Below are 10767 nucleotides of genomic sequence, written 5' to 3' on the forward strand. Positions count from 1 at the left end.
TGTTGGACTGCATGAAAACCTGTGTGCGGTTCCTGGTTCATTAGACAAGGAGTAAAGTTCTAATATTTGGCTGAAACAAATCATATAGTTTTAGGGCCCAATCTGTTACGTTCATGCGTAATAACAGGCCTATGTATAAAAACAAAACAAATAATAATACAAAAATAGGAGAATTTACAATGTGGAAACATTTAGTGTTATGTGGAAATAACACTAACAATGAATAACTATTGTATTAAAAACGTTGCAAATCGGTACAATGACAGTCGCTTTAACCTGCTTTTAAACAATGTTATGAGATATAGAAGAAGACTATAATTATATTTTACTTTTAAACAAATCAAACAACATATTTAGCAATTCGTCCACTTTAATAGTCGTGTTCTACAGAAACGATAAAGTAGATGAATAACAGAGATTTATAGCTGAAATTAAGGCGTTTTCAAAGGTCTGTCAGAACAACGACTGTAACATACGAGTTTTTAATCAGAAAAGTAAAAAACAAGGTTTCTGTTCTCGATTTGGAACAACAATCGACCTGTTTTACTTCCCCCACAAAAAACTATTCTCGTGTTCCAATCGCACATTGTTTCTTACGTTAAATAATAACAATAATAATGATAATATTCATATGACTTTATTATGAAAAACAACGTGTGCAGCACATGTGAGGGGGGAAAAAAACGCATGCACACAAACTGCTGAATCCTGTTTCATGTTTCATGTCATGGAGATGTGAGGAAGCTGAGAAGAGAGAGAGGAAGATGGAAGCTTCAGTCTGACAGCACCTGGGGTGTGTGTGTGTGGGGGGGGGGGGTCTCCGGATGTAGGGTGGACGATGTGGGGTGGGTGGGTGATGTTTTACAGCTGAAGCTGCTGTAAAACACTACTTAAAAACCTTAATAAAACGTTCTAATCCTGGTTCCAGCGCCTTCCAGGCAGCGTGATGTATATGTTTGTTTGTTTGTTTGTTTGTTTGTTTGTTTGTTTGTGAACAGTAGGATTCCCCTCCACACGGAAATTGTATTTACAAATGCGAAATTGTATTTACAGACTTCTTGTCTGAAGTTCACTGCACAACATTCAAAACATCCCATCCCCCCAGAGAACCACCAACACACGCACACACACACACACACGCACACACAAAAAAAACGAAAAGGAAGGGAAAATGCTTTATATAAAAAGTGGTTATGAAACTAGTCATGTTGAATGAAGCTTTATTTTGGTTGCGTCTGTTCTGTTTTGTTTTAGTGTGTCTTTAATGTCTTTGTTACTGTGTGAATTTTATTGGCTCTAATTTCCTCCCCGGCGAATGGAAAGATTTAAACTCAACATCAAAGCAAAATGTCCACAATAACTGTTTTTACACGCATGTCTTGGCATGATGTGTCACTTTAATTATTATATATGAATATTAGTGGACTGGTGGCGCACGTCAGGCCTGAAGCATACACTGGAAATGTTAAAGTGAGCTGCATTAACCCGTTTAGCTGTTAGGGGGAGCAATGACACCGAAGAAGAGAGAGGAGAGCACTTGTGCTGCAGGATCCACAGAGGAAGCGCTCAGTCTCCATCACTGACGAGTATTCATCAAAACAACAACACTCTAAAAAATGTGAGAAGCACAGCTCGACAAGAAGTTATTCCAAAGTGCTTTAGATCCCAAACCCGTGTGAACATGAGCAGCATCCAGACTTCTCTACAGCGATAAACATCTCTGCTATTGTAAGTTAAATGACCCAGACTGAGCTGAGAGGCTGACACTCACCAGAGGTTTGCTGCCTCCTCACATGACACTAACTATCAGGTTCAAATACATACGGAACCTGCAGGCCATAGTTTATCAAGAGGAGCTGGACAGTTCAGAGGTCAGTGCACGTGTTCCCTGCTTCTGTCTATATGTACAACTGTGAGCTGCTCACGGATTTAATGGATGAATTTATCCTATAGTTCATCTTATTGTAAATGTCATAATATCAGTGGTGAGAACAACAGAAAATATCTGTGCGTAAAAGTGGGATAACATTGTTTACATCCTACTAAACATTCTAAAAATGTATTTTTTTTGTCGGTTTTTAATTTATTTTGTAAACGACGGACAAACCAGTTAATGAATTTACACAATACAATAAAAATAATCTGCACTCGTTATACACTGATGTAATCGCTTTTATTTCAAAATAAAATTGCGCTTAATGTCTTTTGGAAATGAAATTTGAACTTCACTGAAAAGTGTATAACACAAGAACATCGTTGGCAGACGTGTAGTTTAACATTTGAAATGAAGCGATTAAAAATGTTTAATCCTTTATTTCCCCCATTCATTTTTAAGTGACTTAGCACAATGTTTGTCAAAATCGGCCAAGTATTTGTAACATATTTTTATGTCATTCTGCACAACACATTCCTTAATACGTACATTACACTAAACATCCGCGAATCATATTTAAGTTGATATTATTAGTTGTATTAATAACGTCAACAACCATAATAATCCAGTGAGTTTAAAACAACAACAACCTGTTGTTATATTTGTCAACTGGTTCTGAGTTGTGACCTTGATGTTTTACATACATTTTAAAAGAATCAAATGAACACATAAATGAGTATAAGGATCAATTGACTCATTTATTAATAACAAAAAAAGTAAACTGAGTAAAACCAGCGGAGCAAACGTCAAACTAACTGACAAATACATCTGATCTTAAATAACCTTGTGATGCGAGTTACCATTTTGTCCTGTGTTTAAATATGAATAAAAGAAAAAGAAAAGGAGACACACACACAAATATACAAATCTCTTGCTCTTTCTATTTGTGTGTACAAATATAGAAAGAGCAAGAGATTTGCTCAGCTATCATTAACAAAATAAAAAACGTATGTTTTTAAGGACTCGCTTTGACTTCCATTCATTTACAAACAAACATTATTATCTCTAACATTGCCCATAACCTGTTAATGCCTAACCCTAATGTTAACCAAATCACAATTCGTCTAAGAAATTTAGAAATTAATTTCTGCCTCATTAGGACCAGGTTTTGGTCTCCATGAGGACTACTGGTCCTGACAAGGTCAGTGTTTATGCCACAAAAGGTCCTAAAGAGAACACACAGACAGACACACACACACACACACACACACACACGAATGCATGGAAGCAGAGATAAAGTTGGTCAGCAGTTGTGTTGACAACGCTTCACCACTAGATGGCAACATTGAGCCTCAGTGGCAGAGCCTCAGAGGAGGCTGAGTCCTGAAGGCCTGCTGGCCTGTGAACAACACCATCAGTTTGGGGATTACACTATAACCAATTATAAATTATATTAGTCAAACCATAAAATGAACTCTTGTAATCTCATTTTTTTTTTTAAACAGAAAAAAACGTGTTCATTTTAGACTCGAAAGATGAATGAAAATGACAAGCCCGCACGTTGTCTCTCAAACATTTATTGTCAAAAACTTCTGGTTACTGCAGTTGAAAAAAGGGAGAATAGATTAGTTGGAGTCAGATAGTATGTACATGTTTAAATACACTCTTTCAGCGCTTTCATGAAGAAAAAAAAGAAAAAATCTTCATGCGAATTATTCTCAACAAAAAGCACCCTGTTCAGAAAAGACGTCACGGGGACAAAGTGAAGGGAAACGAGTGAAAATATTCAGATTGTTTGATAAAGTTTCACCAGATACTCACTGATTACCAAATACACTGAAATGAAAAGGACATTTCTAAAGGCAGATATCTCTAACCTCATTTTAATAAACCTTGAACCGTTCTATCTATTATAAATAAGGGCTGTAAGAGAGGTATTTTATGCATCTTTCTTTTTATTATGAATTAATGGTGAAAACATCTTTCTTCTAATGAATTATTTGTTTGTCCTTTTCCATTTACTCAGCCTCGATCACTGAGTTTGTTTTCTGTTGACTCTGTCACAAAATAAAAGCTCTAATTGATTCAGGTTTTCAGTTTTCATCTGATTATTTTTATATTGTGACGCGCAGGAGGATGTGTTGGGAGGTCTGAGGCCTCCAAAGACATCAATTCTTATAGTTTTTTGCAGGAGATCACACACACACACACACACACACACACACATCCGTCGCAAAATCACTTTGGTCAACATGTTGCAAACCGTTTCCGATCTCCTGTCAACAGGCCGCAGGTTCTGGATCCAATTAAAATGCGAGGAAGGAAACGTGTGCGTCAAAACAGAGCCACTCTAGCGTCAAAGAAAAAACAGTTCATATTGCAATAAATTATATCTGAGTTTTTTGGGGAGAGGGAAACGTATCCATTTCCGCCTTACAGTATCTCCTCTCAGTATCTCCACGCTAACTGGAGCTCTTGAACTTATTCACGATTTTCTTCTCCTTTACGCGCCGGTTCTGAAACCAGATTGTCACTTGTCTCTCTGTCAGACTTGTCTGCGCGGATATCCGTCTCCTCTTATCCTTGGTGATGAATTTGTTGGTGATGTACTCCCTCTCCAGTTCTTTGAGCTGCACCTTGGTGTAAGGCACGCGCTTCTTTCTTCCTCGGCGGATGGAGCTGTCTCCAGCAGATATCGAGTCTGTGGAGGGGAGAGGAAAAGAAGATGCAACGTCATATTTCAGAGAATCAGGGAAAATATTTGCATTAATATTATTTATTTTATTTACACAGATTAGCACTGATTCCATTTATTTGCAAAAGACACATTTCCCAGATTGGGACCTATTCTATTCTATTCTATTCTATTCCAAATGCTTCTTGTTTTTATTTAAAGGGGACGAAAAACAACAGTTTATGTTTTCAAGTTCAACAGTTCTTAATATATTTAATGTTGACATCTTTTATTGGCAGATGCTACACTGGTTGGATGTGCAATGAAAATAAGGATTTTCTATTTTCATTTTCATGGCACAAAATACAGTGGAAACACATTCTACGTCAGACGTTACAAACATTTTCAGTTACATTTCCTATTACCACGAATATTGCGGTAAAACTGCCTCAGATTTACCTTGTATCGTGGATTTCCACAGAGAATTCGACTGTGGCTGCTCCTTGGTGCAGTAAACCTGCCCACTCCAGCCGTTGGTGATGGCCCATGGCTGGTAAGGCTCCATGGGCAGCAGGGATTCATGCCTTGGCTCAGATGGAGCACTGAGCGCAGGGACGACGGGGACATCCAGGTAGCTGGGCTGGTATGGAGCAGAGGAATATCCCTGGTAAAAAGCAAATTCCTTGGCCCTGTTGGAGAACTCCTCACCCGACACAGAGGAGTCCATATATTTATCGCCATAGCCGGAAGGCTGTGCGCAAGGCTTGACGCTGCTGTGTGACATCCTGCATGGGTAACTGTAGCTGCTGCCAAAATATCCATAAGGCAGAGACGCATTGGGTGAACTCTGAGTGGCAGAACAGGGACTACATTGTTTGCCAGGCTCCCCCATGCCAGAGACTGGCACCTCACTTGCAGTGTAGGTGGTGCTGGGAGCCAGTGAGGTTGGATGCGCTAGCAAATTCCTGCACTGGTTTGCAGCAAAATTACCTCCAGTAAATCCGTCCATGTTCTTGCTTCTCTCATCCAAAGCGCTGTCGTAGACAAACATCACCGGGTCAATCCAGTGCGGGTGGAGGAGCAATGACGCGGTCATAGCACGCCCTACATCGAGACGACCAACTCTTTTTCAAAATCCCCTCAACTGAGCAGAGACAGGAGAGAGCAGGGACTCCGGCAGAGTAACGATAACCAGCACGCCTGAGTACATAAAGATCGCGAGGTTATTGGCCAGAGCCAAGCACGTGATATGCAAAGGAGATGATAAACGTCTAGACATCAGATAACGCAGATCAAGCGGTGTGTGTGTGTGTGTGTTTGTGAAGATGCTGAACATGAGTATAATCCACGTTTTTATGCAAACAAGACCTTTATGTATTTTTTTATCCACTCTGGTGTGAAGCTGGGGCGTGAATCTGCATAGAGTGCAAACACAACAGGCTTTTAGGAGGAATTGTGTAAAACATGGCGTGAGAAAAACCTGTGAGTGATACATGTACTTATTTCTCGGATGAACTCATGCGCAATTACGCGTGCCAAAATACAGTTACTGTAAGGGGTAAAGCAAAGGGGATTTGTGATATTTGGTTAGACAGTATGTTTTGCTTTAGAACTCGTGATTGTTTTCTGTTCAAAGTGCAGACATGTTTATAATATGACAACATGTTCTAACATTCTCCAAACTTAGCTTAAAACATTGGGACAATTACGCATGGGGATTTTACAGACAAAAATACTTAATTTCCATTCAAAACATGTGTATGAAAAGATTTATAATTCAAACATCTTCACGTTTGGCTCAGTTCCGCGTCAAACACGAGTTCGGTGTCCATAAAGGAGCCAGTGCTCGCCACATTTGGCTGCTTTCTTCCTCACATACGCATCGGCTGGAGGCCAAGGTCAAGTTGAAAGTTGCAGTCTGGCCAAACAGGCACCTCGCTCCAGGAAGGAAGGCCCGAGCTGGAGAAGATGAGACTTTTTTTATTTTTCTGTGAATTCTTTTAATCTTCGGATTTTGGCAGAGAGATTTATTATTTTAAATAGACAAAAACTCAGCTCTGTTTGGTTCGTTGTGCTCGTCTTGCGGGGAAATAAGCAGGGTGTTTTCTACAGAGACGTGGCTCTTGCTTTCTTGTACGCGGTGAGTTAGTTGTTCAGCCTGTATTAGGCTCAGTGCGGTTAATGCCAAATATGAAACAGCAAAAAAATAATAATATTAATTAAAAAAAATCCACACCTTCTCTCATTTTTCTTTTACATTCCTATTTTTTTGAAGTGAGACCACAGGCCCAGAGGAATGTTTTTCAACTAAATCGAAGCACTTTTTTAATGGCGTTTCCCACCTTTTGAGGCTGTAAATCTTTATGGCCCAAGTTCATAGCCGGTAGGCAGGAGTGAGTAAGTAGTCTGCACACTTCAGGCAAAACAAAGCTACACAGACTTATGTTTTTCACGCGACCGAATAAGTTCAAGTATAATTTCTGCCTGTCCTGAGCGACCTTTTATTTACGAGCAACATTGAATTTGAACAGACCAGTGTCTTTAGGAAACTGAAATATACTAAATAAGCGTTTGGTCAGCGCGGTGTTCACGATCATGTATAGGCTAAGTCGTATGTGGCTGATAAAATAGCTAATTTCGATTTGAACACACAAACACACACACACACACGCGGCTCTTTGTGAAAAGCTATCATTTGTCAGAGCAAATAATAATGACCATATAGACATTTACAATACACTTTCATTAAAATCGAAGCAAAACAAAATACAATATTTTTAACCATGTATGAAATGCACAAATAAATAAAAAATATAATTAAAAAGTACATTATTGTATAGTATAGTAAGTAAAATTAAGGTATTACCTTTATGATTTTTTTAAAAAAGCATGTGGAATTTACTTTTTTTTTTTTTAAATGTGAATGTGTTAATAACAAAAACTGGATTATTTCTGTTTTTATAAAACACCGCAGACTGAACATTATATCTGATCTTGTGATGCTTCAGAGTGCAAAAATTTAATTACATTGTTGTAAGTGGACAGCAATGTACTTACATTTGCACTTTTCCACAATCCAGTCCGTTCCTAATGGCCTAAAAGCACAATCAAAATACACGCATTACTTTCCTGTTGGTAGAAACTATCTGCAAATTGGACACGAAAAGAGACACGATGTAAATGCATCCACTCTGCGTTAGAAAAACGAAAAACCCAAAGAAGACTATCGGATTATTCAGACATACGTGGAGATGAGATGGCGTGCGGATTATGTCAGGGCCTCACAGTGTGTGTGTGTGTGTGTGTGTAACTTCAGGCCTCGGACCAAAGCACTGTCTGTTTGCAGGACCCATCAAGTGGATGACAACACGGCTCTTAGCCTACAGTGCTTAATGGACTTTTTATGGGTTCGTCTTGTGATCGCATGACCTGCGGCACCTCGGCCCCTCAGTTGGCTCTAAGCAGAAAACTTCAGAAACACGGCGCTCTCATGGTCAGGTCTGGTCGAGGTCTGGTCTAAGCCAGACAGAAGAGGTCCAGATCCCCCCCCCCCCCACACACACACACATTCATGCGGCATGATGCAACAGCCCGTGTTTGTGGATTATTTGTAATATGAAGTAAAGGAATGTTGTCAATCAGCGTTGGATTATTTGATGCATATTTAAATGGAGTATTTAAATATGCATCAAATAATACAGTACAGTATTGTACGGGTTTCATCTGCTCTGCAGCAACACAGTCTGACCCTGGAGGCAAATGCTTGTTCAGTTTAACCAGCGGGACACGATGCAAAGTAGAACATTTGGGAACTATTTACCAAAAGCAACGCGTGTCCAAAAATAACTCTGTTTTCCTCTGCTCACACAATGGTATTGTCTTTTCTTTTCTGGCAAATACAAAAATGTAAATAGCGACGCGCAAACGATAAATAGAACGATAAATAGAACATCCCTCCACAGTTTTTCACTGTTTTCAGACTCTTGCAGCCAGTAGAACTTGTCGGTCAAGTTTGGTCAAGTTGGTTGTGCAGTGAATACATTCGTCACAAAGTTCTTCACCTCTTCACTTGTCTTTATTTCCTAACATAATGATTTCATATGACACTCAATTCCACAGTAACCAGTTCAAATGTGAAGAGACACAATCGCCAAGAAACAGAAAAGCAGAACAAATAAAGACATTTTCCTCAAACAATAGATATAGTTCACAAATAACATGATGGCATTATCTTTGTATGGTAATGACAACGTGTTAGTGTTGTAATGAGGAGATATTAACGTTATTTCTAGTCATCAAGGTAATACACTTGTAATTATCGTGTCATAGAGTTGAAATTCATCCTCCATGTTGTATGCAATACTGTTCATATGTTTGCTGCACAGACTGGATACACGTGGTCACACACTTGTGAAGGCATCACACTAATGGTAACCTATAGTGATTATACTTACCAATTTAATAACTTTAAAATAGCATTATTACTGAAACATTCTTTAAACTCACTCCATTATTACCAATATTTCATATCAGAATTCAGATAGATCATGAGATGACCACACAATTACCATGTTGTTACTAAACTGTAATGTAACATGTTACCAGCTGAACAACGCTGAGCCTTAACAAACACATATAATGATGACACACAATTTCCCCAACACTCTAAGCAGTTTCAGCAAAGCGGTCTCCAAATCTGCCACTGCCTGACCTCAAATCCTGTGAATCCACAACCTTACATCTGACAATTGACTTGCTTATAAAAGGGAGAGGAGTGTTTCATTTTAAAAAGGGTAGATCACATAGGAAACATGACTTCCGACAGGAGAGAAGGGCTCACAGTATGTGCCAAGCTGCTTGGAGGTCTCAAAAGTTTGAAAAAAAAGAAAAAGGAAAAAGAGAGAGAGAGAGAAAAGAAAGGAAGTCATCAAGATGAAATGCACCCAAAGTAGACTGCATGTAAGTCCTGTGCAGGGCCGGGCCTGGTAAGGCAGTGGACGGGGCGAAGGCTGACATTATTGGCCTTCCTCCTCCCTCAGGAACTGGAAAACAGAGGAGAAATCTTTACTGGCATAACCACGTGCACACATCATGCGGTAGATCTGATGGGCTAAGGAGCCGAGGGGCACAGCAGTCTTAGTGTTTGTGGCCGTGCTCTGTGCAAGGCCCAGGTCCTAAAAACAAAAAGGAAAACCTCAGATTAGAAAAAAACAATGGACATTCAACTCAAAACCAAAATCCACACATTGTAGATTTATTTTCTTTTTTTTGGAAAAATAAGTTTGTTTTTTTCAGACAAAAAAAATAAAAGAGACAGAATCAAATGTTTACAGAAGAAAAACAGTTTAAGTCCCTGCTACATGCATGACATTTTAAATAAGCCACTTACGAACAATTTCACATGAAGGCCATAAAATATACTTGATAGTACGTGTTGCCCTCGTCATCAAAAATGCACTAACTTGTGACATCTTTGGAGAAACACTGCACTGAAATGCAGGCCAGGGAAATGGAGTGTAAAATTACTTCAAACTGACCTTAGCCATCAGCTGGGTGCCAAAGCCTCCCTGGTAGTTATTCCCTGAGGGAACTCCATCCATAACTCCAGGCACAGGGTTGTAAGTGTCACTAGACCAGCATCGACCGGAACTCATATTCAGGATTTTGGATAAAAGTTTAGGATCAAGACCAAGTCTGTGACAAAAGATATAATTTATGTTTTAGGGGGGAAAAAAAGTTGAATTTCTTGACACAATATATGGATGTCTTTTTTGTTCCTGTGAGTGTTTACCTGATTCCCAAGTTCATTGTCTCTGAAGTACCAATCATTCCAATGGCTAAAAGCATATTGTTACATATTTTGGCAGCCTGTAACAGGTGAAGGAGCGTAAGTATTCAGTAACCTCAAGGGTCCAACAAGTGAAAACATTAAACCAATGATATCTTTACACACAACTTTAAAAAAAAAGAAGTAACACATTAACCAGAAAACCTGGTTCCTGGTTAATATGAAAGTCAGCTCATACTTGTCCAGTTCCAACTTGACCGCAGTACACCACATTTGTTCCCATGCAGCTGAGTAGTTCTTGGGCTGCAGTAAACTCCTGCTCTGCTCCTCCAACCATAAAAGTCAGTTTACCCGAGCTGGCAGCACCCACACCTGGAAATGAAAAATCATGCTTACATAGAGCAAACCATGTGGAAGCATGTACCGGGGGGG

General features: G+C 39.3%; 2 protein-coding genes across 2 annotated transcripts in view; both read right to left on the reverse strand.

Annotated features, from left to right (window-relative positions):
- Positions 1-3738: 3738 nt before the first annotated feature.
- On the reverse strand, positions 3739-5733 carry hoxa13b (homeobox A13b). Its single transcript, XM_058646848.1, has 2 exons — positions 5007-5733; positions 3739-4574 (listed from the first exon to the last, which is right to left on the reverse strand). The coding sequence occupies exons 1-2, from the start codon at positions 5641-5643 to the stop codon at positions 4336-4338; spliced, it is 876 nt and encodes a 291-aa protein (XP_058502831.1). The 5' UTR covers positions 5644-5733; the 3' UTR covers positions 3739-4335.
- Positions 5734-8600: 2867 nt separating this feature from the next.
- hibadhb (3-hydroxyisobutyrate dehydrogenase b) overlaps positions 8601-10767 on the reverse strand; it is a 7430-nt gene continuing 5263 nt past the window's right edge. The window contains exons 5-8 of the mRNA XM_058648790.1: positions 10574-10707; positions 10339-10415; positions 10085-10241; positions 8601-9721 (exon numbers count right to left, since the gene is read on the reverse strand). Of these exons, the coding sequence (XP_058504773.1) occupies positions 9563-9721; positions 10085-10241; positions 10339-10415; positions 10574-10707 (527 nt within the window). The 3' untranslated portion in view covers positions 8601-9562. The remainder of the gene's footprint in view (positions 9722-10084; positions 10242-10338; positions 10416-10573; positions 10708-10767) is intronic.

The sequence above is a fragment of the Solea solea genome, chromosome 13 (assembly GCF_958295425.1).
Source record: "Solea solea chromosome 13, fSolSol10.1, whole genome shotgun sequence".
Taxonomy (NCBI): Eukaryota; Metazoa; Chordata; class Actinopteri; order Pleuronectiformes; family Soleidae; genus Solea; species Solea solea.

Bases quoted from the DNA above. Each gene is read 5' to 3' on its own strand.
- hoxa13b (XM_058646848.1), bottom strand. From the start codon at position 5,643: ATGACCGCGTCATTGCTCCTCCACCCGCACTGGATTGACCCGGTGATG. The intron at 4,575-5,006 runs GTAAATCTGAGG...TCCCCTCCACAG, and splicing joins GTGGAAATCCACGATACAAG to ACTCGATATCTGCTGGAGAC.